Below are 24,748 nucleotides of genomic sequence, written 5' to 3'. Positions count from 1 at the left end.
AAAAAGGGGGACAAAAGAAGAAATCATTTGTCTGAGTCAGAGGAAAACTCACCACTGGGCTGTGTTTAGTGGCTGTCGGTGCAGAAAGAGGTCTCTAAGAGGCAACGGAGGAGTGAGTTGTGAGTGAGCATCAAAATATCTGTTTCACTTTTATGGGGTTGAAGAGACAAAAAAGAAACAGACTACATCAACAGGCAACAATGAAACATTGTCAGTGTGTATCTAAACAGGCCTTTTGCACAATTTGAGGTGGAGCACTAATCTGTCTGATTAAGCAATCTCCCTCCAGCGGGGCGCTGCGCCAAAAGGGTGCAGTGGCCCGGCGGAGGGGGCCAAGTGCTTCCACTGCTGTGGCATTATTGGCCAATGTGGCCAAGAGAGAGACAGAGAGAGAGAGAGGGAGAGGGAGAGAGGGAAAGGGAAAGGGAGAGGGAGAGAGCATTAGTCAGTTGATTAGAAAAGATAAAACATTGAGCCACAGAGTGCTTTATGAGCTGATGTCACTCAAACTCTGATTACATTAGCTGTTGTTTTGCATTACGGCGAATTTTCCATGAGTGCAGGAGCGGAGATCAATAGCAGTGGCAGCAATGTGGTGCAAGCGAGAAGAAAAGGATGAGAAGAGAGGGTGAATGACCACGGAATAGCTTTATTGTGTGTGTGTGTGTGTTTGTGTGTGCGTGCATGCGTTGCCCTCCAGCCGGTACCTGTGTTCTTGGTGCTGCTGGATGTTTGAGGCTGGGATCCAGGGTGACCCGTTCGGAGCGAGACTGTCTCGACAGGGGGTCCTGGCACACAAATCCTGCAGGGCCACAGAACAGATGAGCGCTAAGGAGGATACCAGGGTGTAAACATGCCGCTCATGAGGATGGAAGGCTTCCGCAGCTTTAAGTTTACAACGAGAAAACATTGAATAATGGAGCAAAAAACAACCGCAGCATCAACAGCGGAGACAATCTGTAAAATCTGCTTTATTGCCAAGATCAATAGCGCTCTTATCTGCTCGATAAATACGATGACACGGCTAGCCTGTTAGCTTTGCATAAAGCTCTAAAACAAAAGGACCCCAAGATAAATAAAGGTGCCTCCTGGAAACCTTTTAAAGTCATTAATAAATTATTCCATGCTTTTTCCAGGATGTTTTTTTCACGAAACATTTCAATAAAATAGCTGGTAGCGATTCTATCGCTCGCCAGAAATGAAATACATACGTTGTCGGAATATTTCTTTAACCTCTTGAGAAGTTTATTTTCTTACAGTGACAGTCCGGAGTTACACAGCTCCAAATATTTACATTTGACTGCGTTTCAGTGGGAGATGATAAGGGTGGGCTTTTCGCTTCACATTTCCCACTACAACGTTCCCACACAGTCAATAAAACTAAGTCGGTGATGTTCTGTTTATTAGTTCCCACACCACCTCAACCTTAACCGGTGGAGGAAGCGCAACGTTTACCTTTGTTTATGCTGCATCTAGCGGACGCGCTTAATTCCAGCGTACTGACAGGCTGAAGTTGGAAGGTATTTGGGTTCCAACCTTCATGCCATCGGATGAGAACCCCCTGCTACGTTTCTCGCTCAGACAGGGTAATTATTACAAACAGGAGTGACTCGGGACTGACAGACACGCACGGGCAGAAAATGAATGCTAATGGAATGCTGCCATTATTTACAGAGCTGGGATGGAGCCCAGGCGTTATCAGCCAATGGAGAGTTTGTTTGGTACATAATACATGTGCTATGTTTAACATGCCACTGCTCATTTTCCCCAGATGCACCCTGACGTCTGGGTCCAAAGATAACTGGCAATTTATGACTCCACTCTACAAACCAATGCAGATAATAAGCCAGAGCAGAGGGGGGGTCAAAGCCACAGCATGGTCTGGGTTCTCATATGTGCACATTCTGAGCATCAGCACATGATTTCTTTCTCAGAATAGGAGTGTAAGGAATCAGAGTGATTCTGATACATTAGAGAACATTGAGAGGTTCAGTAATAATGAGATGTGAAAGTCTCATGAGTTATTGTGTTTTCTTTACTAGATTTTTGCTCTTATTCCATGTTTTCATATATGTTTGTATATAAAAACAAGCTATATATCTTTGGGTTAAGCCTAGAGGATATTAAATCTTGGTTAAAGAGACATATAGGAGATTAAGAAAATAATCTTTTGGTGACTGTTTTCTGCAATATTTAGTTATGCGTCATTAATCATTAATTCTTTTTTGGAGTGGAGTTTTGTCACTTTTTCAGTTTTAAAATCCACTTAAATGGAAGAAAACAAACCAGACTTAAATTATTCAGTGACTCTTACAAAAGGCCCGACTGGCATCTATTACTATAACTGCAGCTGTGGCCCTTTTATGCTACTATTGTAATGTTTGAATGAGCAGCGGATGCAAAAACCTTTGCAAACAAATGGGCGGCTGCGGTAGCGAGAATTCACCCACCAACAAGTGAAAACATGTCTGCGATCATGCTGGCCTTTATCTTCAGGTCCAGGGGGGCATCACTGTAAACACGTTCATTGAAGAACAAAAACCAAAATTAGAGGTTGAGCGAAGGGAGTCGGAATAAACTTCAGGAGGGGGAGAGTGAAACTCACCATGCCAGGGAGGGAGAAAGATTCACTTCCAACAACCAGGGCTTGAGGTTGGTGTCAATGAGCACGTCGAAGCCGTACAGCTCTATGAGGAAAACACAAGATGTGTTTCACCACGTTAGCATGGACAGCAGCAGGGAGAGGGAGAGGGAGACATAAACAACCCTGCAAGTGCAGACAGACATATATCAACAACCCTGCAGCTTTATCATAGCTCCACTATGTGGCAACGCCGCCGATGCATTTCTGCTACTGATTACACGCATGTCATGCACCAAATCACCAAAGCCCGCTACTGAGGGATTGGCTTGGTTACATTTGCTAAGTACATACACATTTGGTCTGTCATGGAGTTGCTCACAGAGTGGGTTTGATCAAAAACACGCTGTGGCTGTGAATATTTTGGTACATGAAGGGAATCATTTTCCCATTACAGGGGAGGTTAAGCAGTCTACAGATTGTCACTACATATTAACAAGAGGTCTGGTGTGCAAATGGTAGAAGGAACGGGAAAAAAAGAAGCTTCTCGGCATCATAATATCGGCAGCTTCTCCAAAGTGGGGCTCCGGCGGTCCAAAGCCAGATATTTGACAGTCTGTCCCAAACGGCACCAGCCGGGGGGATTTGGAAGCATTAAGTCATTCCATGATTGGCACGATTGGTGTTTCTTTTCCTTTTTTTTGACAAACAGGTCAAAAAGTGATGGGGTTTAAAAGATGAAAAGCCTTTCATGCTGTTCCATTTTCTGTCTCGTGTCACTGACTTGTGCAACGGATTTGGCCTACGTGCCCTATCGAAGCCTCTGCTTTGCTCTTGGGAGTGTCACGCTATATGGCAGCGACCTGCCGGCCTCAGCAACAGCGGCGTGCAGGGAAACCGCAGTATTTTACAGGGATAGGGTAGAACCCAGCCGTAGATCCAGGGGGGGTGGAGAGAGAGAAAAAAAAACTTCTAATGGTGGTTTTAAAAGAAAAGACTGTTGAGAACAGGCTGGGGGGTTTGAGGGGGAGGGTCCGAGGCTGCTACGAGCAGCACTGTTTATTCAGGAATCTCAGGTCAGTGCCAGTGTTAAGCACACAACAACCAGCACGACAGCGAGTGATCGCTAATGTCGTGCACACGCATGAATAATGGCACTTTGGGCAGGATGAGTTGAATTTATTTGACCGTGCAGTCGCCACCCTTGGCCGATAGCATCTCCAGCCGCTAATGTTACCCCGATAAAGCTAATATATTAGGGGCTATTACGGAACGGGCTCGTTTGTTTATCTTTGCTTTCGGCCTTTCAGTGAAAACAACAAGACCGTGAGGTTTTCCTCCGGCCCTTGAAAGCGGTAAACGGATGATGTCAGCGGTGGGGGGGGGGGGGGGGTTATCGCAGCTCACGTTTGGAGAATGGAGGCCCAGAACAGAGGGTCTGTGTTTTCAAAAAGGGGACGAGGGGTTTTGAAAGAGCTGTGAGTTTACCAGACACGGAGACAGAAATGAAAGGTGCTATCAAATTGCATTAAAGGAAATGGAGGGCTCTGGGGTTTTCCAGACCTCTCCCATTTTACTGTTCTTCCTGAGCCCGTCTTGAATCCCCCCCCCCTCTCCCACCTTTACGGACGCAAAAAGATTGTAACAGTTCCAGAAAACACAAATATTATGCTTCTCTCATATATTTTCAGGGCCCGTATTAGGCTGGTGAAAATACACTGTGGATTTTGTAAACGGAGCTCTCACTACATAGGTCAGCAGCGCACACATGCTACCATCACAAGGTCCCGAGTCTAAGTGCCAAGTACGTTTTCATGATGGAACGGAACAAGGTCTACCATACGCGTCTGAGCCAAGACCTGCAGCTGAGCTTCCAATGCCATCTTAAACTCTAAGCACAGGCTGGACCCCCATGACTACATAGTGCTTGCTTAAGCAGAGACTTTTATTTTCCACTTGCAGGGTTATCCCATGCTCTCCGCTTCTGCCTAGAAATCGGGAGGAAAGCTGCGGAAAAGTAGCGCGCCTGTCATAAATTATTATGTATCAGGTTTTTTTGGAGGGGGGGCACCGCCGGAATATATGGGCTGCAGCTTGCCATCGCCTCACCAGTAGCACCACAACAACAAGGGAAAATGGGGCGGCGTTTCACCACCTCAGCAGCACCCGACATGCAGGCTCCATATGCTGAGCATTTTCCCCCAATTAGGAGCAGGCGCTGCTCTCGCCCCGCGTGCCTGCGCGGAACCACTCGCCGCTAGACGCGTTTGTTTTGTGGCTGGACCGCTGGCGGGAGAGAGCTGTAAAATACGCCCACAGAGGGACCACAACAAGCATTACAGACAAGCGGAGCGGAGGCAGCGAACATCCACAACACGCCCCTTAAAGAAAACAAACGAGAGAGAGAAAAGTGGCAACAAAGGGGCTCTGATATAAATTTATGACTGAAAACAGTTCATTCTACCTCCAGAGACAACGCAACACCCACAATTAATGAGGTCTGCACGCCAGCCGTGCACTTCATTGGACCAAAACAACCACATCAGTAGAATAAAGTGTTTCCTTAAAGGGTGTTTTCACAGTACTGTTGAATTACGGCTGTATCGTCCTGAGAGAATTTGTGCTGCCAAGCAGTTTCGCCACCACTGCACGGACAAAGAAATAGAATTAACGGCCCATAGCCCAAATATGATAATAAATACAGCTGATTAATACGTTTTTTAGAGAAGCTGAATCGTACAGTAGCTTCTCCGTCGACGCAGGAGTGCTAACGCGACAGATGGAAAAGAGTGGTTCACAGGCTGGGGATCAGCCACACTTAATGAGGGCCGCCCGGTGAAACGCGGGAGCAAGTGGAATGTTTTGTGTGTAATAAAATAGGTCTTTGGCTTGGCTAATCAGATCTCAGTCAAAACATCTCTTAATCAGCATCCCTCAGCAGAAAAAAAAAAAAAAATCCTGTCCATTAATCACACGGCAGGAGTACGCAGCAGCATGGGTGGCATTTTCTACACACACACACACGCTCGTCTGTTCACACACTCCAATGCAATCAAAAACTTTTTTTTTTTTTCAAAAAAAGCTGTTATTTTTATTTCTCTCCACATAAAACATTACAGAGCTATAAAAAGAGTTTGTTACAGTACACCCATTTAGATGTGGATATGCAAAGGGAAGAAATCCCATTTGAAAACAATAAACGTTGCGTTAAAGCCATTAATGGACATTAAAAAGCCAGGGAACCATTTGCAGTAAATTAAGATTAAAATGCGCTTTATGATCTGGCGTGGCTCCCTTCCAGTCAAACCAAAGTCTGTATAAAAGGTGTAAAACAATGGCTGCTTTTAGTGCGTTTGCTGCCCTGACGTGCACGCTTTCCCTGACCGCCGTCCAAAGATTTACCCATTTATGGCAGGGACAATGTTGGGTGTGGTGCCAGCTCGAGGTGGGAGAATCTCGAGGATTCTGGGGATGTGCGCAAGCAAACGGAGGCTTAAATGCGACGTCTGACTGGACCTCAGAGGTTTCGTTGGGGTTTTGACAGAGAAGAGGGCCGACTCAGTGAAGCTCAGACCAATCAACACTCTTCCCTTGTCGTTCTTTCAGACACTTCTGCACACACATAAATAGATACCAGCCTTTCCTTCATAGGTATTCCTACATTCCATCAATCAAAAAGGGCCACGCTATGTCCTAACCCTGATTGTTAAAAAAGTTTTTCAATTGCACATTCATGAAAGGTGACATCCGCTTGTTGGTTTGTGACTTCAAGTGTGAATAAGACAGCATGAGGCTATAATAATACCTGCATGGTCACCACTCACACGCCAGGCTAATGCGGCTGGGTGTAGATAGCATCTCCATGCAGGCAACTGACTGGCGGTGTGACTACAGCCTAAACATCAACTAATCAGACCGGCTATTTTGTCTACAAAAGTCGGTCGAAACAGCAGAAGAACTTCATTTTCCTCACATCTGAGGGGTGAAAAGGAGTGTAAGAGGGAGCGAGAGAATTATAAACAAACAGAAACAGCGAGACATGGGGGAAAAGAGTGAAAAAGAGACAGCGCTGCTGAGGGAGGCTTGGCTAACGCGCCCGCTTTCAAACTCCAAATCTCCAACAGACTGCCAGACATAGAAAGAGGGAGACAGTGCGCGTAGACAATTAGTGCCAACACTAACATCGGTAATGGCTCTGAAATGGAGTTCACACGAGCCTGCTGCTGCCAAGAAAACAATCGGCCTAAATCAGGCAAACCTGAATGGCAACATGGAGGAGGAGGAGGAGGAAGGAGATTCCTGTGTGAAGCAAAAGGCTGTCCATGGCTGCGACAGGCAGGAAGGCTCCACGCTGGAGAATGACCGTCTGCTGCCTCAGCACGGCTCAGTGGAGTTATATTATGGAGGAACTGACGGACAATGAATATGAAACTGAAGGGAAATAGGAAAGGAGTGGTCCTCTTTGTGTGTGTGAGACTGTGTGGGCAATAATTACCAAAGCAGTTTGTCTTGTGGGGAACAAAGGTCTTGCAGGCGGTGGCGATCTGCTGCTCAGCGCCCAGTATGGCTTTGATGATGAGGTCCTCCACCTGCCTCATCAGCACTGGCACAGAGACAATCGAGACATTCGTCGCATTTCACATCACCCACAGAGCCTCCCCTCCTACACCGGCCATCCTGACTGCACTCTGCCATGTGTAATGGTGGACATTTCTAATGTGGATGACACTCAGTGGTCACCATTTTGCCTATAGCAAAAGGGTGGAAATGGTGACGGCGGAGCCGGGAGCAAACACTCAACTTTACAGACATAAGTTACATATGATTTAGGCTCTACGGTATTACAGTCGTACGTAACTAATCCGTATCTAAAGGCAGATACTGACTTGAGATTCACGGTGTAAGTACGCGCACCAAAAATAAACAATCGCTGCTATTTTCTATGCTGAAATTTGTGTTCAGATGTTCATCTGAGATGTGCAACAGTTTAAACTTGGTATTAGCTCTACGTGGGCATTGGCATGAAGGAAAACATGCGGGGAACAATGTAGCTTTCACTCACATGTGGTGTCCTTCCCCTTCTGCTTCAAATACCTCAACACAGCACTCATACTCCACTTGTTCCCATAATCCTCCACTTCAGGGTCATCGCAGCTGAACAGAGAGAAATGCACTTCAAACGCTCAGCTCGCCATGAATGGAGGAGTCGGGCCTGCCTCTCAAAACAGACCTGCAGCCTCGTCAATGTTACCTGACATAATCGCCGCTCTTCTTGTTCACACTGTAGTTGGTGAGGTGCATGAATGTGTTCTTAATGTTCTTTGAAGTCCGGTCGTACTTGACGGTGGCGAATCTGTGTATTTATGCAAGAAAAGAGAAAAGAAAATAGACTTCAGTGCCATCAAACAGCATCACTACAAATCTAAAATGCCACAATGACCTCATCCCACTTGTCTGGGTGATCAAGGCACTGAGAGAGAAATTGCTCTCTGGCCGTATTTGAGAGGAGTGGATGCCACATGTGCAGTAAAAAGAATTCCTTGGCACCGCCCGTTTCATCTGAATACCGGCACGAGTTGAGATAAAAGCCAGATTCAAAATTCAGCCGTGATTTATGGCTCATTGCTGATGATGAAGACAGCAAACAGGAGGGTGGTGGCACAATGTTTCCATCATGTAGCACTATCACACAGAACTGAGGAGCCAGTGTTCCATAAATCATCGGCTCGCTCCAGATCTCTCGTCTCACAACAGCCTCTTTTTGGATAAATACATAATTACAGCCCTAAAAGCCAACAATCAATAAATGCAACGTGACGCAATTAAAACAAGGACACAATTATTGCCTCTGATGAGTTTATCATACACGGAACAATAGAGTACTTTGTTCCAGTCGCCAACGCACAGAGGGCCAGTAAGAAAACGGCTGCCCTCTTGTGGACACTGAGGGGATCACAGCGAGTGTGACTGGGTCCGCAAGGAGACATTATCTGTACCGGACCACTGAAACACTGCCACAAGCTGCCTTAAGGACAGAGTTGAGTTACTCATAACAAACAATTTCCTTAGCTAATTTCCGAGACCATCTGTTGTCCATTATTCTCCAGGCTTGAAGCTTTTTTAAGAAGTTCATGCTGTCTCAGCTGCCCTCGAGGGCGGTATAGATGTTCTTCAAAGTCCATTTAGGCTGTTGGGACCTAAAGAAGGTCAGCGATCGCTGCAGTGCCAGATAATCATTATCAGGATTACACAAAATACAAAATCACAACCACAAAGGCAGAGCTCACCTCGCCAGGCCCTCTTCGTAAAGATAGACAAGCAGTGGGTCGTACGATGTGACCAGAACATACAATCGCACGTCAAACTTGAACTCTGTAGGCGCATAAAGGATTACTCAGCGACACAGGTTTTAAAATCAATGAATCTGTGACAATTCGACGGACTTACCATCTATCAGCAGAGGGTTATGAATATAACGGGAAACCAAAATGTTGTCATCAATTGAGATCTGTGTTGGCTGAAACAGACCATAAACAGTTAATAAATACCGCTACAGGTTTGGGAGTTTAAATCATTTTCCAAACAAATGTTGCTTCATTGCATTCAGTGATGTCATGAAGCGCCGTTGCTGTTAGCCATTAACATCAAAGGGGGATCGAATCAGTAACGCGAGGCCGCGCAGGTCGGCGCTGAACAAGAGCCCGTGAAAACACAACCTGGTGGTGGGAGGTGGGACATGAGATGTGCTGCGAAGGGCGCGACCTCGGCGCTGGCGCCAGTTCGGTGCGAAAAAACCTGTGTCGGTAAAAAAAAAAAAAACGAACATATCTCTCTCCTCTCTCCAAATATCACTCTGTCATTCTTTCCACTGTTTCATAAAAATGCCTGGGAAGAAGAATCGCGCACGTGTTTTCCGAGAGCAAAAGCCCCGTTGGGCTCCTCCTAAAGCCCGGGACTTGGAACGGTGTTATTTACTCCACACTGGAAGAGCAAAAACACGCCGGTTGACACATCAATGGTCATGAAAGTCATCTGTATCTGTGGTACCCCCCCACCCCCCCACACATCTGGCTCGCTGACTGTCTCACTTCACACGGTCATTTTTAAAAAAAATAATAAAAAGTGTGCGTAAAGTTAACTCCCACTGGCGCTGACATTAATGTGCAAGTGTGTTTGTGCATGAATCAGGGGGAACTCATCACACTAAAGCAAAAAAGAGAGCTATTAGCTGCCCCCCCCTCCCGTCTACAGCTTGTGCTGACCATCTGCTGGCCGGAGCTTCAAAGTATTGTGAGCGTGACGCTGTGTGAGCTGCATCTGCGTCCTCTCATGTGTAAAAGGGCGAAAAGATGGGACAAAACCCATTAAAATAAGTATTTGATGGGGAAGAGATTACCTTTACTTAGAATGCTAATATTTTAAAAACGCTGAGTCTGGGACAAAGATGTTGCTTTTCTTCGGAATGACCCATTTTAGTTAAAGACACTTTATTTCCACTGTTCCTTGACCCTATTCACGTGCAGAGTTGTGCGAATAAAAAAGCTCTTGGAAGGTTTTCCACGTGCTGGGATGGAAAGGCTGAGGCCAGGAGAGGCAGCAGGGAAAATCCAATGACGGTGCGGACAGCAGGAATGATGTCAGCGTGTCAGACGGGAAGAGATACGACTGAGATGAGCAGCAAGATGGTCGCCCGGAGGAGGCGAGGAGATGACTTTGCCCACCAGCTGCCAGTATTTAATGGGCAGTTTCCTGCATCCTGCTTCGTTTTTTTAAGCGCTGGCGCAACATCAGGTGAGACGACAGCAATAATATGGACATTAAAGGTGGAGAACTGCTGTATCTGACGGAGCGATCACTCACGTTGCTGACCAAGTAGATGCCTCGGCCTCTGGAAGATGCTACTGGTTTGATGATCCACGGGCCCCTGTCTTTGGCAAAACAACCTGCGAGATGAAGATGTTCAGGCAACATTTCACCTCACTGTCAACCTGCTCCAAATGGGGGGGGGGGGGAAGGTCTTACTGCAGAATTCCTGATACTCGTAGGGAAGCACAAAAGTCTGTGGAACGATGTGGAAGTTCTTCATTCCGTGAGTCTGCTGCATTCGCTGGATGTTTTTGTACAGGCGGTCTTTGCGCGTCAGTTCGTAAGACCTGGAAATGAGCAGAACGTGCGTCACAAACGGGCATTTAAAGGCGCGGATCGATGTGCGACATCCATCCGGCATTTCCGCCGATCCAAACCGAACGCACAGCACCGGCAGCGGTCCAACAAGTGTAGCTCTGCTACCTGGGAAAGTGGTTGACCTTCTGGAAGTCTTGAAGGTTGCGTAACATGTAAGGCTTGAGGTGCGATCCTGACCACATGAGGTTAAAGTCATTACTGTTGGGGTGAACCTGGGGGGGGGGGGGGGGGGGAGTTAAAAAAAAACAAACAAAGTTAGCTTTAGGCGACAAACTGCCAAGCATTTAGATTTAAGAGGTTTAAAAAACAACAACATGTAAAACAACTGCGGTAACAGTGTAGCGTCTGATGTCAGCTATGACAGCCGGTGTCAGCAAAATCCGAGGAATGATGGACGCCCCGCGCAGAGAATTTCGTCACCCTCATATTATTCGACCGCTTTTGTTTTGTTTGGTTCCAGCAGTTCGTTAGCAGGCAGAGTTTCGCATGGCCCCTCGGAGTCTGGGGCAGCCACAGATGTTGGCAATAAAGACTTATTAAAGCTTGGCCCGGCCGCCGCTCTGGTAGACACTTGTCCGCCTTTGATGATGGGTTAACGGGAGTCAAGAAGCATTGAAATGAAATAAAAAAGGAATTAATCGTAACTGCTTGGAAAGAGCAATAATGGGGATTTTGTGCTCTCGTGAAACAGGATTAATGCTCTTTTGAGGTCATTTCATTTTTATTTTTTTTATTTTTCCTCCACGGGTGCATTCCGGGGCTTTGACACGGGCAATATCAATCAGGGGAAATGAAAGCAACCCGACTATTTCTCATCCTGCAGAGCAAAAGGGCACATAAATAGCTCACGCGGCTAAACAATGCATTTTTACAAGATCTGGGCAAATCTTTTAAATCTGCGTGATTTAGCGGAGGAGATTACCTCATGGAATCCGTGATTGGTGAGTATTCCTCGTACCAAGCGGCTCTCCGTGCGCACAATCTTGAAGGCCATGTGATAGCGGTCTGAGCAAACACACGTGGCACAGAAAATGCAGCATTTAGCCTACTGAGAGGTGTTGGACTCAGATGTCGGATACTTTGGTCTCCGTACCTCCAGTGGAGCTGATGTCACCATCTTTCGAGACGGCCGCTTCAGGGAAAAACAAAAGGACGGGGATGGACCTGCTGAGGCCGCACCAGGCGATGCAGGGATTGTCTCTGTCGGAAAAAAGCACATTTTTGCATTACTGTCCCTCCCAAAGGCTGCACAACTCAGAAGTTTGTTTGTTTTAAGCCGGCAGATAGAGACGGAACCCCACGCAGCTTCAGCGCGGCTGCAAAAACAAAGGTGGCCGCCGCACTAACAAGCATCCGTACAAAACCCACAGACTATCTGATAGCAGCAGACACAGGCTGCTTATCAGGGGCCACAAATATGATAAGTTGGGACAGAGATGGAGCCAATCAGCCATGCGCAGTCTTAATAAGAGGAGCAGGCATGTCAATATTTACTCTTCGCAGTGATGTTGTGCTTGATGGCCATTAGGGAAGATGAAGGATTACACTATTTAGCCAAATTCTGACCATGTGGAAAACTGTCGCCATGACAACAGGGTAATCATTTTAACCAAACTGTTGGAATTTGCAAATATGGATGCATATGAATCAATATATATGTTAAACGCACTTGTGCATGCTAATCAGTTGATAATGGTCGTGTCATATATCCGAACGTTGCTCTAATTTTGAATATTCATTAATAAAGTCATTAGGTCAAAATGCATTTATATTGCTTGCTTTTGTGTTTCAGGGCGTCTTCCTTTGGTTTCTAAACATGTCATACTGAACATGAGGAGGATGCGCTATAGGTAATTTTAGACTTTGTTGTGCTTTACATTATTAATGAATCTCTGCTGTCATATACGTTACGTTTATTCCAAAGTCATCTCAGTTTGTCCTCAAAATATATCAGTCACCTGAATCAGGTAAGACGAACGCTAACAATCCAATCTAATGCACAGGTTTTATAAAGTGAGACTAAAAGCAGGTGGCGCGGTGGCTCAAAGTCAGATGTATGCCAAAGTAAAGCTTAAGAGGGAATTAGGGGGCAGATACGGGATAACAGACCAACTGTTGTGTGTTACAACGTCATCAGTTACGCTCGACAACTTTTCACAGGGTTTACCCCGAAATCACATAGAAATAATGATCATACAGTCCATCTATAAAGCTTCAGAGCTTCATGCAACTGGTGCAGATTCACAGCGATGTTGTGTTTATGTGCAAATCTCAGGAGGATCAATGGCCTGGGCCCTTTAGTTCATAAATGTAGAACTACTGAATATATCTGCATTATATGAAGGCTGACAGGGATTTATAACGACTGTATGAAGCAATTGAATAAACCCCAAATAGTTGCAGCACATGTCAAATGACATACATCATATGCACAGGTCCATGTGCTGTATGGGCAGCTCAGGAGTAATTAAAAAAGGTTCATCTAAGATTTTTAGAATGTGCTATGTGTCAAAACATACAGAAAGTAGATATTTATCTGTTCCTGATATGTGTTGGAGCCTTACAGGTGGAAACGGTCCAACTTCTACATCTGGGTAGAATTAATGGACCTCTTGGGACCACTTTAGGAGCTAATCTATTGATTGATTCATGGTTGGTTGAGTAAACTGCGAGTCAAAACTTGCAGTAATAACAACAAAACTTACTCTTGAGGGTCTTCTGGGGAGGATTCGGAGCCGTCTTTCTCCCTGATCACAGCGGGCATTTTCCCAGTTTACCTGGACGAGCTGTCTGGTGAAATCTTCCTGGGAAGAGTCGACTGTTCTGGTTCGATCATGGCCTTGACCGCTTCCAGCCGCAAAATCTGTTATTGGCAATAACTCATCTTAATGAAGTACAGCCCGCTGATGCAACATCACGTTAATAACAACGCTATTCGCGTTCTTTAATATGCCCCGTTTATTACTCTCTCACTAGCAGCTGTTTTGTAACACATTTTAGCATTTACACTACCTCATTTTATTGTGTTATTTACTTACCAATTCAAAGGACCTTACAATTAAATCCAGACTGGAAGCCAACTAAAGATTTAGCTTATTAAGCCATAGTTCGTGAATGACTTCAGCTGCGGAATGCTAAACAGGTTTCTCTCTGAAATCGATTAGTAGATGTCTTCATAATTCTGAACGTATTCGCGACAACTTTGACTTTGCTCTTTGCCTCGTTAGTCTGCTAACTGCTGGCTAGCTGGGCCATCCACACAGCCAATTGATCATCGTTGATAATCTTCCTGGTTACTAAAACAACCGAATAGCAACAGAGGGACGCGCATGCGCACACGATAATATCTACGAGCGACATTCTGTAGCACAGGTATCCAAAGCAAATGCGTGTAGCAGATCAACTCTTCTATCTTGAGGCTTTAATGTTAATGTCCTTATAATGAATGGATGCGGGTAAACTAGCGTAAAATCGTGAAAATGCCGCAAATGCATTAGGCGTCATCTGTCTAGACACCGTTAACGAAGATATGAATCTTAACGGATTTCTCTCTCGCTCCCTGTGTACTCTTTGGTGTGAGTGTAGCCAAGCGCCAGTCTACAGGTGGCCGATGTCTTTGGATCTAATTGGATCCTGAGGAAAGTGGGCGTAACCTTAAATCTGCGTAGGCCAATCAGATGAATGGTACCACTGAATCAACCCACCCTGATGGCTTCTTTTATTGGTCAACACGGACGGCCAAGATTGACAGACTTCCCATTGTCAATATGATACTGAAGCACCTTAGCTTAACTGTGCTGTTTATATTCACTTGTTTTCTTTCTCAGAAACTCTGAACGGACACCGGTGGGTAATATTATTCAATCGACGTTAAATAAAATGCAATATGCACACGCGTTGAAGCGATCTGCCTGTTTTACGCACGAATTACTGCTGCATGTCACCAGCCTGCAGATTGGCTATTATGAGTGTAGTGTCGTTCCAGCGAAGGTTTATTTTTCATTTAATCCATTTTTATTCCCGACAGGAGTTTGAGAGATATTTAAAGAAAAAAAAATATGAGCCGCCTCCTGAACGTCCTGCGGAGCTGGTTGGTGATGGTGTCCGTCATCGCGATGGGAAACACCGTGCAGAGTTTCAGAGATCACAGCTTTTTGTCAGAGAAACTTTACACAGGCACACCAGAATTCGGTGAGCAACACATTTTAATTTGTCCTACGTATTTATAATCTATTTCAGCCATACTGTGCACCAAAGAGATACATCATTGTCCAAAAATGACCGAGAACTCAGTGTTGTAATATAACCATAAATGATTACAAATTAGACACTGTAACTTTGGAAGAAAGTGATATCACTGCAGTTTATTTCACCAACATTTTATAGCACATTCTAGACAGATTGTATCAAAAAATTGGATCCACAGTGACATAATGAGGGATGAGTTATTGTTATTTCACTTCCACAGTAAATGGGCTCCAAGCTCGAACATTCGGCATCTGGACGTTACTGTCATCTATCATCCGCTGTGCCTGCGCCATCGATATCCAGAATAGAACGTAAGATGGCTCCTGTCTCCCACCACCGTCCTCTCCTCACAGGTTCTGACTGTGTATGGTTCCTGCAGGCTGTATCACATCACCTTATGGACCTTCGTGCTGGCATTGGGACATTTTCTGTCTGAAGCCTTCATCTACAAAACTGCTCCTCTGACTATTGGCGTCATGGCGCCACTCATAGTGGCAAGTGAGTTTGAATTACCCCGAAGGATCACGGGGAAATATATCATTTCTGTCCCTTGTTTTTTGTTTAAAGACATCTTCTATATGAATCACTAATAGCCATTTTGTGTGTGTTTCTAGGTTTCTCCATCATTGGGATGCTGATTGGATTCCAGTGTTTGCCGGACTCGCAAGAAGATGTTGAAACCCGACAGAAGAAGCGTAACTGAGATCTGGTCTCCACGGAGACCACGTAAAGCCCACAGCTGGGTGATATTTTTTGGTGGTTTGGTTAAATTGGTGGATAATTTTTTTTTTTAAACCAACAAAGGTTTTTACTGGTCTGAAACCAATTTACATATTTTTATTAGTAATTTAAAGTGGCCACACATCAAAACCAGTGTTTAGGTTTATCCACTGTCAGATCACTTTTTTAGAGAAACAGAGCAGAGCTTTATATTATTGCTTTTTATTTTTAAAATTACCATTAAGGAAAGTTTTACCCCAGTTTTTTCCCTAAAAATGACCAAATATTTGTCTTTCTGTTCATACCCCAAGTTGTTCTAAGTAGAGCAATACCCTGAGAACATAATTACTGTATCCATTGTGTAACTTAAATGAGTTTGTTCTTGCATCCTGTAGGCTGCCTGGCGGGGCATGAAGTCTGGAGGAAGGTTTAAAATCTCTGTAGCACTTGCAGATTTGCAGTGGGCGTACTGCTGTTTGTCTGGTCCTCCTCCCTCTGGTCACATTTTGAGTTTGCACGCTGCCTTGAATGCTGTTTTTGAGGTTTTCAGGTGCCGGAGCTCGTTCCTTATCAGCTATAGTTTTTATTAACTGTGGCCCTGAAGGAGTAGCAATGTTTGTTATTTAAAAATGTCTCAGCTGAGTAGATAGCGATGACAGGATACTTAAGGTGAGCTCATCAGTATGATGAGCTCACCTTAAGCTCACCTCCCCAAATCAGCCATGGGGAGATTTCAGTCTTGTGTTTTTCGTAGATGATTAAGCTCACCTCCCCAAATCAGCCATGGGGAGATTTCAGTCTTGTGTTTTTCGTAGATGATTAAGCTCACCTCCCCAAATCAGCCATGGGGAGATTTCAGTCTTGTGTTTTTCGTAGATGTGGTTCGGAACACGCAGTTCTAACAAAGGTGACTTAATTGTGTGTGAAGTCTCTGTGTGTGTTCCTACCTGGGCATGTGTGCATTTAGGCCTAGATGAGCTACTGCCAGGTACCGCTCCACCCTGTGGCCCCGTAGTCCTGCGCCAATGATTCAGATCCTGTAGGCTGCAATGAAAGCTCGGGTGTCACATCTATGAAAGACCTCCACATCCTCCACTCTCACCTCCAGGTCAATGACTACCGCATAAATATGTCATAGCTGTGAGCAACATCTACATTAAAGTCTATTTTGTACTTTAGATGGTGCACATTTTAGAGCGTGTTGACCAAATAAAAGTTTTTCTGTAATCAGAGACTGTGGGATGTGTAAGTTTGGCATCTACAATCAGGTACTGAATAACATTACTTACACAAAAATATGTTCCACTCACCGTGCTCAAGCAGTTCTCTACGTTGGCCTGCTGTCGGCGGAGGTCAGACTTGATTAATCCTGTCGTAAACATGAACAATTTGAATTATTTATTTCATTAGTGTAACTCAAAATATAAAATTACTATTCGATTCTTACTGTGTCATTAGTTCCCCAATTATTTATGGCATTAATTTTATCCCAGGAATTTCAAGTCAGTACCAGTATACAGTATGTGAGGACTCTGCTTAATATTCGTTGGGCCACTAGGGGACAGTGTTTGCATTGGTGGAATTTGAATAAAAATTCAAGACCACGAACACAAAGGCTACTAATGTTTTTAAAACTGCAATCTGATCATTTTAATCCATGTCCACATCTACTGGCATTTTTATCGTCTGCCATTGTCCAATAGTGAAGGGAGGCATTCAAATCTCACCTGTTATTATCGTTCCTATTAGCAGAAAACAAGTCAGGAAGATGTTTCCTGCTAAAGTGCCCCATTTATCGATAACCTTTTCGTCGCAGATGGTGAAAATGATTCCAAATATCTGAGGGAAAAAAAGGACTTTTTTTCTCCCACTCATCTCTTGCGTTTCCAGAGGGGGGAAAAATGCAGCATTTACAGACCTGAGCCAAAACATTAAGCATCCCAGATGAGGTCCCCTCAGCTTCTGGGTAGGTGAGCTCGATCCCATACTCAAACCCCAGAGGTAGATAACCAGACATGAAGAAACTGCCGAGAGAATGAAAACAAAGAGACAATGATCAGCTGGTATCTTGGTCCAAAATAAGAAATCAACATAATAAAATGTTATTTTTCCGCCTTTGCGTCCCTGCTGGATGGCTGCCTACCCTAAAGTTCCAACAGTAATAAAAACCAGCCAGAGGTGACCCAGGCTGAGAGTAAAGGTGAACACCAGCATCCCGATCAGTGTCAGGATATACATGGCAAAGAGGGTTTGTCTGGGGACAAAGGAGCACAAACATCAATCATTAATTTGGACAAATGAGAATGAAGCCAACAATTAGCATTTGTAACATTGATAAGTCCTCTGAATTTGAAAAGCAATTTAGCATTCAAGGATATGATTATTGTTATATCTTTGGGGTGCTGGAGGCAGCACACAAGACTACTGTGCCGATGAGGATTGCCATTTCGGTACTGAAACGCTCACTTGAACAGTTTGGTCCGGTCCAGCCAAATGCCACACAAGAACGCTCCCAAAATCCCAGATAGGATGAGAGTCAGGCCAATTCTCCCAGCATTCTCCTCTTGGCCCTGAGAGGGGAGATAACGGCTGTTAGAGAATCACAGAAATCACTGTACTTGGACCTCATCTTAGTTTATCTCCTTATTCTCTGTTCTACATAATAGAACAAAGGTTCCGACGAGAACAAAAAGTCAAATCAAGGTCAGTCTCTGTACTCTACACACGCCGCAATGGCAGAACATACCGGATAACTTCCGATGATCATCTGATTCAACAGGGTGGAAATAGCATACAAGGAGCCGACATTTATCCCTGTAGAGGATAAACGGAGAGACTTGATAACAACATGCTTTCACCCTGTCAATCAGAATCGTTCAGTGTTTGTCTTTTCTTCTGTTGGACTTGTTTCGAAGGTAATTTAATGTTTTTCGGAGCAAAAGCGACTGAAAGGAACCCACCATAGCTGAGCACCAGGAGCATGAAGGGCCGGTTGCGCAGCAGCCTCAATAGAGAAGCAGCGTACGAGCTCCCCACAGACAGGAAGTGTTTGGCTTGAAGCTGTGCCTGAGAGGGCGGGATCTCTGGTTTGTCCTGAAATACTGCAAAGGCAAACAGAGCAGTTGGAGGAGAAACGTGCCCGTTAGGATACGAACAAGAAACAGGCCTCCCCCTTCTTTATGACACTGCCGCTAAGTCTTACCCATAATCACGAGGATAAACATGACGGTGGTGACCCCCGCTGTGATGTAGAACATGACTCGGATGTGGTACCCCAGCTCGTCCAAATCATCCACGTTATGCACAAGGATGGGTGGAACCAGGAACCCGATGGCGATGCCCAACTTCAACAGATTGGGAGAACGTCAGCACAAATACGGCTGCTGATTACACTGTTATGCACCCAATACAGCGTCTGGAACTGTAACAATTTTTTTTTAAATTCAGTGTTTTGTGTATAATTGCCTTCACTCATTCAAAGCACACAAACAGGTCACATTTATTTTGGTCTGTGTTTAGGATATTAGCAGGAAAATGACACTAAGCCTCACAAACATCCATCCCATGTTTGATCCGCTCAAACACAAGGCAACCGTGTTAAATTTAGACTGTTTGATGGTTGGATGCAAGTATTTTGCCTGACTAACCTTAACCAAAATGGAGCACATTTCAGTAAAGACCAGCAAGTCTTCCAGCACACAGGACCCCAATATGAACACAAACATAGCAGTAATATGGCAGAAGCACAATGTATGTATTTTGCTGGCCATTTTCAATCATCACTATTGCTTAGTTTTATTGCATTGGACCTCAAGAAGAACAAAGATCTTCTTAACAAACAACCATCCCACTCGTGCGTTTCTGCAGCACGTCAAAATTTAATCATAAACCTACCATGTGATTGTTGTGCTAAAGGAGGATTTTTAGGTTTTCAGAGAACACCATAAAGGGTCAGTGTAAAAAGCATATGTGGGCTGTAACAGGAGCAGCAGAAGTGGGTGCATCATAGATGAACGTCCTGCTGCCACTCGGGACTTTTTTCTCATTTCCTGCTGGCGTCTTTTCTGTCGAACATTCAAGGAAATCAAGCAACTTGTTGCACATTTGGGTGGCTTTTCCAATTTGAATATCACATGAATGCTGCTCTTTTTTTCTCTCTCTCTTGCTCTCTCTCTCAAATCTGGGAAAACACCAGAGATCCTGTAAACAACAGGGCTGAGATAATTACAGAAGGAGGAGACAGTGTCAAATTCAGGCCAACACATTGTCACATAACAATGTAACAACTACCGGTCTTAATTTAATCAAATAAGTTGCTATTCTGTCCACTTTTTTAAAGATTTTTATGTGACCTTTAGGAATCATATAAAGGAAATTAAAGGCTTTAAAGGAATAAATCAGTTAGAGGTTTCTCCAGGTGCTCCCATTCCCTCCTACACACACTTGTGTGTATCTACATGCTCTCACATGAACTGTGCTGGCATGGATCCTGTTACGGCTGTTGTTTACTTCGGGTATGAAGTACAATATCGTTGTCAGTACAAGTGACAACGATATCCTGCACAGTGATGGGACATTTCTTCAAACACTGAACACTGTGCTAGTGTACTCCTGCTGTATTTGTTCACACAGACCTATATACAGATGCACCACACAGACTCCAGCGAATGTAAGAGAAGGATGAAACACATATCTTCTAAAGTACTTCACATTAACGTTATTCATTTTCCTTTAGTTCCACACACATCGTCTGCATACTTTAACTGTTGGTTATGTACCAGGATAATGACTGAATTACCAAAGTACCAAGAGAATGTATAAATCAAAAAGCTGATACAGGAGAGTGACTGAATATCTCTAATCCAGTATCTAAGGAAAATGCTGCCAAAAAGTTACAAACAACGACTCTATGACACACCTGGGTTCCCAGAACACCAATGGAGCAGGCGGTGGACACCTCATGCTGCCCAAACCACAGGGAAGCAAGTCTGGTGGGGGTTCCCAGGATAAAAGTGCCTGCAATCGCAGACATAAACTGACCGAGGAACGTGACCTGCAACCTGCTGGGCTCGGCCGAGTTGGTCTTGATCCAGGCCCCAATAGTGTTGCAGGCGGAGCCCACTATCACGATCTCCCTCATGCCCCGGTTTGCCAGCATCCACATAACGGGCACGATAAGGCCGAGGTAGGTGAAGAGATACACCATTGCCAGCCAGCTAATCGTCAAGCTGTCGGTGTGGTAGAAGCGCACGAAGATATTGCTTATGCTGCTGTACTGAATCCACATGTAGCTGTTGCTCATGGAGTACAGGCAGAAGATGAAGAGCATGACCCATCGACGCTTGAATAGCTTGACTTCCACTGTGGGAGAAGGCTGCGCGGCATCCATTCCTAAAGCCTCTGACTGACGGTGGTGTTCTCCACGACAGCCAGTCGTGATCGTTGATGCACCCAGCGCCGAATTCACTCATGCTCCTCCCACTGAAATTTCCATTTTGCCTCAGGCATCTGAAGCATTAAACAAATACATGAAATGGCAAACATTTGTCATTTCACCCCTGCACCTAACCCGCAGGCATGTCAACTGGCAACATGGCATACGTCAACAAATGTCTCCACCATTTTACTAAACTGAACATGTGAGTAGTTGCCAGGTAATTAAACATGTGAGAAATAGTGCTGCTTTCAACTTCCAAATCACTCCTTCCAGTTTCAAATTTGAGCTAGCACGTACAGGAGTCGTCTGGCCCTGAGTTGAGACCAGCTAACCCTGTTAAAGAGACCGCTGCTGTATCTGGGCTGAAGATGCACGCAGAGGTGCGTAAAAAGAAGCTAAAGTCCAATAACGGCCATACCAATTTAAAAAAAAATACATATTCATCAAAATAATGATGAGCCATAACGCTGAAAGAGTGCAATTAAACCCTGAAGCCACGACTGTATAAATATTGGAAGTATGCTTTATCCATTTTTTAATCATTTCAAATTCTGTATAGATCTTCTCTAGCGCCATAGTGTCTCCTGCACCCTCCCATCTCAGCTGATGAACCTTTTGACTCCCGCTGAGTTGTCCCGTCTTGCTCAGTTAATCCCTTTGCGATAATGACCCCTGAGCATGCTTAAATAAACGCCAAAGTTTAAATAACCTTTTCTCTGGTTATTAAAGGTGTTTATCTGTCTCCAAGATGTCACTGCACTGACTATTGATCAGCTTTTTACTAATGTGAGCCTGAAAGGAACCGGTTGAGGCCACTGTTAGATTAGACTAATATCTGTACAGGAAATAAGTGTCAATATAATTAAAAATTACATATTCATTGACTGAAGTTTTGAAAAATATTTTATCTTGAACTGGTAAAACGCTCCTATTTAAACTGATGATTTGACTTTGCCTGCATTTCAAATGGTTAAACCCATGAGATAGGTGTTAATATGTAAGTTACGGTATATTGGATATTGGCTTTGCTCTTGAAAAGATGGGATAATTAGATAATAGCGTACGCTGTGCGACTCTGGTGGAGTAGCAAAATATGCTCCCCCTAAAATATAGACAAAACACATCAAAACATGCTGACATTAACTAGGTAGTGGTCGCAAAATTTGACAAAGCAGCAGAAATGGGTACACAAAATTATCGGTAACGGTGGGAGCAAAATTCGAGAGAACACAACTCCAAAAAGTTCTTTTTTCATTATGTTTAACGACGGGCTCCAGTGAACTATACAAACACTCACAACACACTGTTATGCGGGGGGGAAGAACATTATTATATAAAACACGTCGTGTTAAATTTAGGCGTTTTAACAATATTTTTTAACGATATCCAGGGTTGGGGTCATAATTATTCATCACATATATAAATGAAATGTCTCCACAATAGCCAACCTAGCATTATTTGCAGGTGATACAAATATTTTCCATTCTGGAGGAAGCTTCTAGGTGGTTCGTGAGGAGGAAAAGGTTTGATCATAACCAAAAGCAAATTACTTATAAAGCAGCAAATAAGATAGGCGGTGTGGGGAAGTGAAGCAGTTTTCCAGCATAAGTCACGGCATGAGGTACAAACATTTGGATTTGTCATGATGAGGAGGAATAGTGTTGACACGAGATGTCTTGTTCATTTATGTGTATTTAAGTTATTCATTGGTTTTCTCAAAGGCTGAAGAGGTGAGTTTCTTAAGTTGTTTATGCTCAAAAAAATTAAATCAAGACAAACAGGAAGTCTGGTGACATAAAGTCTAATATATGGAAAAGTGGTAGAATTCAATATCTTCTTCCAACATCTTTAGGACATGTTGTGGTAATTTTGTTTCAAGTGTTTATATGTCTTAAATGGGGTTTTTTTTCATGTTTTTTATACTATCCACATGAAGCATATTGGTTTAAGGGTTAACCATATTTGCTTTTCTAATTTTCTTTTGTTTTTTTCTCATGTTGTTTTTTATATTGTTGATTTTTAGTATTATGTACAGTGTAAAGTTGCAATAATGCAGCGTTGAGTGAGTGACTGGGTGAGTAATAAAAGACCGTCTTGTGACGGTATAATTCATCTTTATCTTTTTCTCAATCTCTGCATTGTTAGGTCTAAGAATTTGATGTATATGAGAATATGTTGGTTGTTAATATTTAGAATTGTATTACAAATGTCGAGACATGGCCTTGATATGGCCCTTGGAGGCCTCGTTTTATGCCTCTCAAGCCTTTCAAATACATAAACATTTCATAGAAATAAGGATCATACATAACAATGTATTTCTGTCCTGCAATGACAACATTAACTCGCTGGGTGGCGCTGTTTCTGCCTTCCGTAGCCTGCAGCTGGGTATTATTGGTGCAAAACTTTTAAACTAATGTAGCACATTTTTTCTAGAGATTAACATAAACAATGCTAAATTATATAACACTTCCTCAGGGAATTTGTGTAAGCAGCTGAGACACGCTACAAGTGACGAGATATTTTATTCTTGCGTTCAGGCACTGCAATGGAAGTAAAGGTTTTACACCCACAGTTTAGTCTACGATCAGGCTGTTATAAGCAATTTATTTGGCTGAATCACACACTCTCCATAAGCCCTTATTTAGCCATGCTGCATAAATGATCATACTGCTGAAGCTACATTCATGACGAGTGCTTTTTGTCTACAAATGTGTTTCATTTAATATGTCTTGTTAAAGAGGGTTTAATTGCACTCAGCTCAACGAACTCTAAACAGCAAATGCAGCAGCTTCTGCCATTAAAGCGGAAAGTTGCGGAGCGAACCAGGCGACAGCTCACAGAACGCAGGAAACGTGTTCACGTTGTTAGAATCAACTCACCTGATTCCCCAACACACCAATGGAACAAGCGACTGAAACTTCGTCTGGACCAAACCACACTGCCGCCAGCTTTGGGGGAATCCCTAAGAATAGGACCTGAGAGGTAGCAGAAAGAAACTGTCCCAGAACAGTCACCCAGTACAGGTCGGGTCTGGCACTGGCCACCTTGATCCACGCCCCCGCGCAGTTGAGCATGTTGGCCAAAAGCAACGCGATGCGCAACCCTCTCTTCTCCAGCAGCCAGGCGGCCGGAACGATGAGGACGATGTAAGAGACCATGTAGATCATCGACAACCAGCTCACAGCAGACATCTCTACGCCGTAAAACTTCGCTATGATGTTGCTGATGATGCTGCATTGGATCCACTGGAAGGCGTTGGACATAGAAAAGGTGGAGAACAGAATCAGCATCACCCAGCGCCTCCTGTACACGCGCGTCGTGAGCGCGAAGACGCCGCCGCCGTTCGAAGCGCCGCTTCCAGTTTGATCCAAATCTTTTCCCTTCGCGTCGCTCCCGGCGTGCTGCTGCTCGTCCGCTCCGTTTCCCATTTCCAGTTTTCCCGTGTTGTTCCTTCCTCCCAAAGGACTGACTGTCGGGTCGAACCTGAGCTGTGTCACCTTCATTTAAGTCTATTGCATCTTCTGCGGTTAAACTGACTTTTACTCCGCCCACCTGATGACAAATATTGACAAAACATT

The 24,748-nt window shown here is 44.3% G+C and overlaps 3 protein-coding genes across 10 annotated transcripts in view; 1 reads left to right on the top strand and 2 right to left on the bottom strand.

The window, feature by feature from the left end:
- Window positions 1-14,227, bottom strand: part of ttll5 (tubulin tyrosine ligase-like family, member 5) — a 35,735-nt gene extending 21,508 nt beyond the window's left edge. Inside the window, exons 1-16 of one of the 4 annotated variants that reach the window (XR_008954425.1) lie at window positions 13,804-14,227; window positions 13,471-13,628; window positions 11,859-11,965; window positions 11,688-11,770; window positions 10,871-10,977; window positions 10,604-10,734; window positions 10,442-10,524; window positions 9,029-9,098; window positions 8,869-8,953; window positions 7,833-7,934; window positions 7,644-7,735; window positions 7,077-7,184; window positions 2,606-2,687; window positions 2,451-2,512; window positions 708-802; window positions 53-94 (exon numbers count right to left, since the gene is read on the bottom strand). Coding sequence is in view for 3 of the 4 variants with exons in the window: in XM_057059435.1 (XP_056915415.1) it covers window positions 53-94; window positions 708-802; window positions 2,451-2,512; window positions 2,606-2,687; window positions 7,077-7,184; window positions 7,644-7,735; window positions 7,833-7,934; window positions 8,869-8,953; window positions 9,029-9,098; window positions 10,442-10,524; window positions 10,604-10,734; window positions 10,871-10,977; window positions 11,688-11,770; window positions 11,859-11,965; window positions 13,471-13,529 (1,308 nt within the window). In the remaining variant the exon portion in view is untranslated. The remainder of the gene's footprint in view (window positions 1-52; window positions 95-707; window positions 803-2,450; window positions 2,513-2,605; window positions 2,688-7,076; window positions 7,185-7,643; window positions 7,736-7,832; window positions 7,935-8,868; window positions 8,954-9,028; window positions 9,099-10,441; window positions 10,525-10,603; window positions 10,735-10,870; window positions 10,978-11,687; window positions 11,771-11,858; window positions 11,966-13,470; window positions 13,629-13,803) is intronic. The other 3 variants (XM_057059435.1, XM_057059436.1, XM_057059438.1) reach the window with 3 other exon arrangements.
- Window positions 14,228-14,477: 250 nt separating this feature from the next.
- erg28 (ergosterol biosynthesis 28 homolog) lies at window positions 14,478-16,965 on the top strand. 2 transcript variants are annotated; one of them, XM_057059458.1, is made up of 6 exons: window positions 14,478-14,611; window positions 14,793-14,956; window positions 15,234-15,324; window positions 15,393-15,511; window positions 15,628-16,402; window positions 16,436-16,965. In XM_057059458.1, exons 2-5 carry the CDS (start codon window positions 14,824-14,826, stop codon window positions 15,714-15,716), a joined length of 432 nt encoding a protein of 143 aa, XP_056915438.1. In that variant the 5' UTR covers window positions 14,478-14,611; window positions 14,793-14,823; the 3' UTR covers window positions 15,717-16,402; window positions 16,436-16,965. The 2 variants fall into 2 exon arrangements, with proteins under 2 accessions (XP_056915438.1, XP_056915437.1); XM_057059457.1 differs by lacking the exons at window positions 15,628-16,402; window positions 16,436-16,965 and having other exon boundaries at window positions 15,393-15,603.
- Window positions 15,103-24,718, bottom strand: flvcr2a (FLVCR heme transporter 2a). 4 transcript variants are annotated; one of them, XR_008954427.1, is made up of 11 exons: window positions 24,050-24,718; window positions 18,936-19,077; window positions 18,694-18,834; window positions 18,480-18,547; window positions 18,200-18,303; window positions 17,877-17,987; window positions 17,652-17,757; window positions 17,461-17,572; window positions 17,044-17,102; window positions 16,563-16,777; window positions 15,103-16,440 (listed from the first exon to the last, which is right to left on the bottom strand). XR_008954427.1 is itself a non-coding variant. In XM_057059443.1 (11 exons), the coding sequence occupies exons 1-10, from the start codon at window positions 24,671-24,673 to the stop codon at window positions 16,712-16,714; spliced, it is 1,533 nt and encodes a 510-aa protein (XP_056915423.1). In that variant the 5' UTR covers window positions 24,674-24,718; the 3' UTR covers window positions 15,103-16,331; window positions 16,681-16,711. The 4 variants fall into 4 exon arrangements, 2 of the variants coding, with proteins under 2 accessions (XP_056915423.1, XP_056915424.1); XR_008954428.1 differs by lacking the exon at window positions 24,050-24,718 and adding an exon at window positions 20,652-21,830; XM_057059443.1 differs by having other exon boundaries at window positions 15,103-16,331; window positions 16,681-16,777.
- Between the last annotated feature and the right edge of the window lie 30 nt (window positions 24,719-24,748).

Source organism: Takifugu flavidus, chromosome 16 (genome assembly GCF_003711565.1).
Source record: "Takifugu flavidus isolate HTHZ2018 chromosome 16, ASM371156v2, whole genome shotgun sequence".
Taxonomy (NCBI): domain Eukaryota; kingdom Metazoa; phylum Chordata; class Actinopteri; order Tetraodontiformes; family Tetraodontidae; genus Takifugu; species Takifugu flavidus.
Note: the sequence above shows the minus strand (reverse complement) of the source record. Positions and strands in the feature narration are given on the sequence as shown.

What these genes read in the sequence shown, in the direction of transcription:
- erg28 (XM_057059457.1), top strand. Translation starts at nt 14,824, where the DNA reads ATGAGCCGCCTCCTGAACGTCCTGCGGAGCTGGTTGGTGATGGTGTCC. An exon ending in CACAGGCACACCAGAATTCG is followed by an intron (nt 14,957 to 15,233) that starts GTGAGCAACACA and finishes TCACTTCCACAG; the next exon opens with TAAATGGGCTCCAAGCTCGA. An exon ending in ATCGATATCCAGAATAGAAC is followed by an intron (nt 15,325 to 15,392) that starts GTAAGATGGCTC and finishes TGGTTCCTGCAG; the next exon opens with GCTGTATCACATCACCTTAT.
- flvcr2a (XM_057059443.1), bottom strand. Translation starts at nt 24,673, where the DNA reads ATGAAGGTGACACAGCTCAGGTTCGACCCGACAGTCAGTCCTTTGGGA. An exon ending in GTTTATCCTCGTGATTATGG is followed by an intron (nt 18,835 to 18,935) that starts GTAAGACTTAGC and finishes TTGCCTTTGCAG; the next exon opens with TATTTCAGGACAAACCAGAG. An exon ending in GACCGGACCAAACTGTTCAA is followed by an intron (nt 17,988 to 18,199) that starts GTGAGCGTTTCA and finishes CTTTGTCCCCAG; the next exon opens with ACAAACCCTCTTTGCCATGT.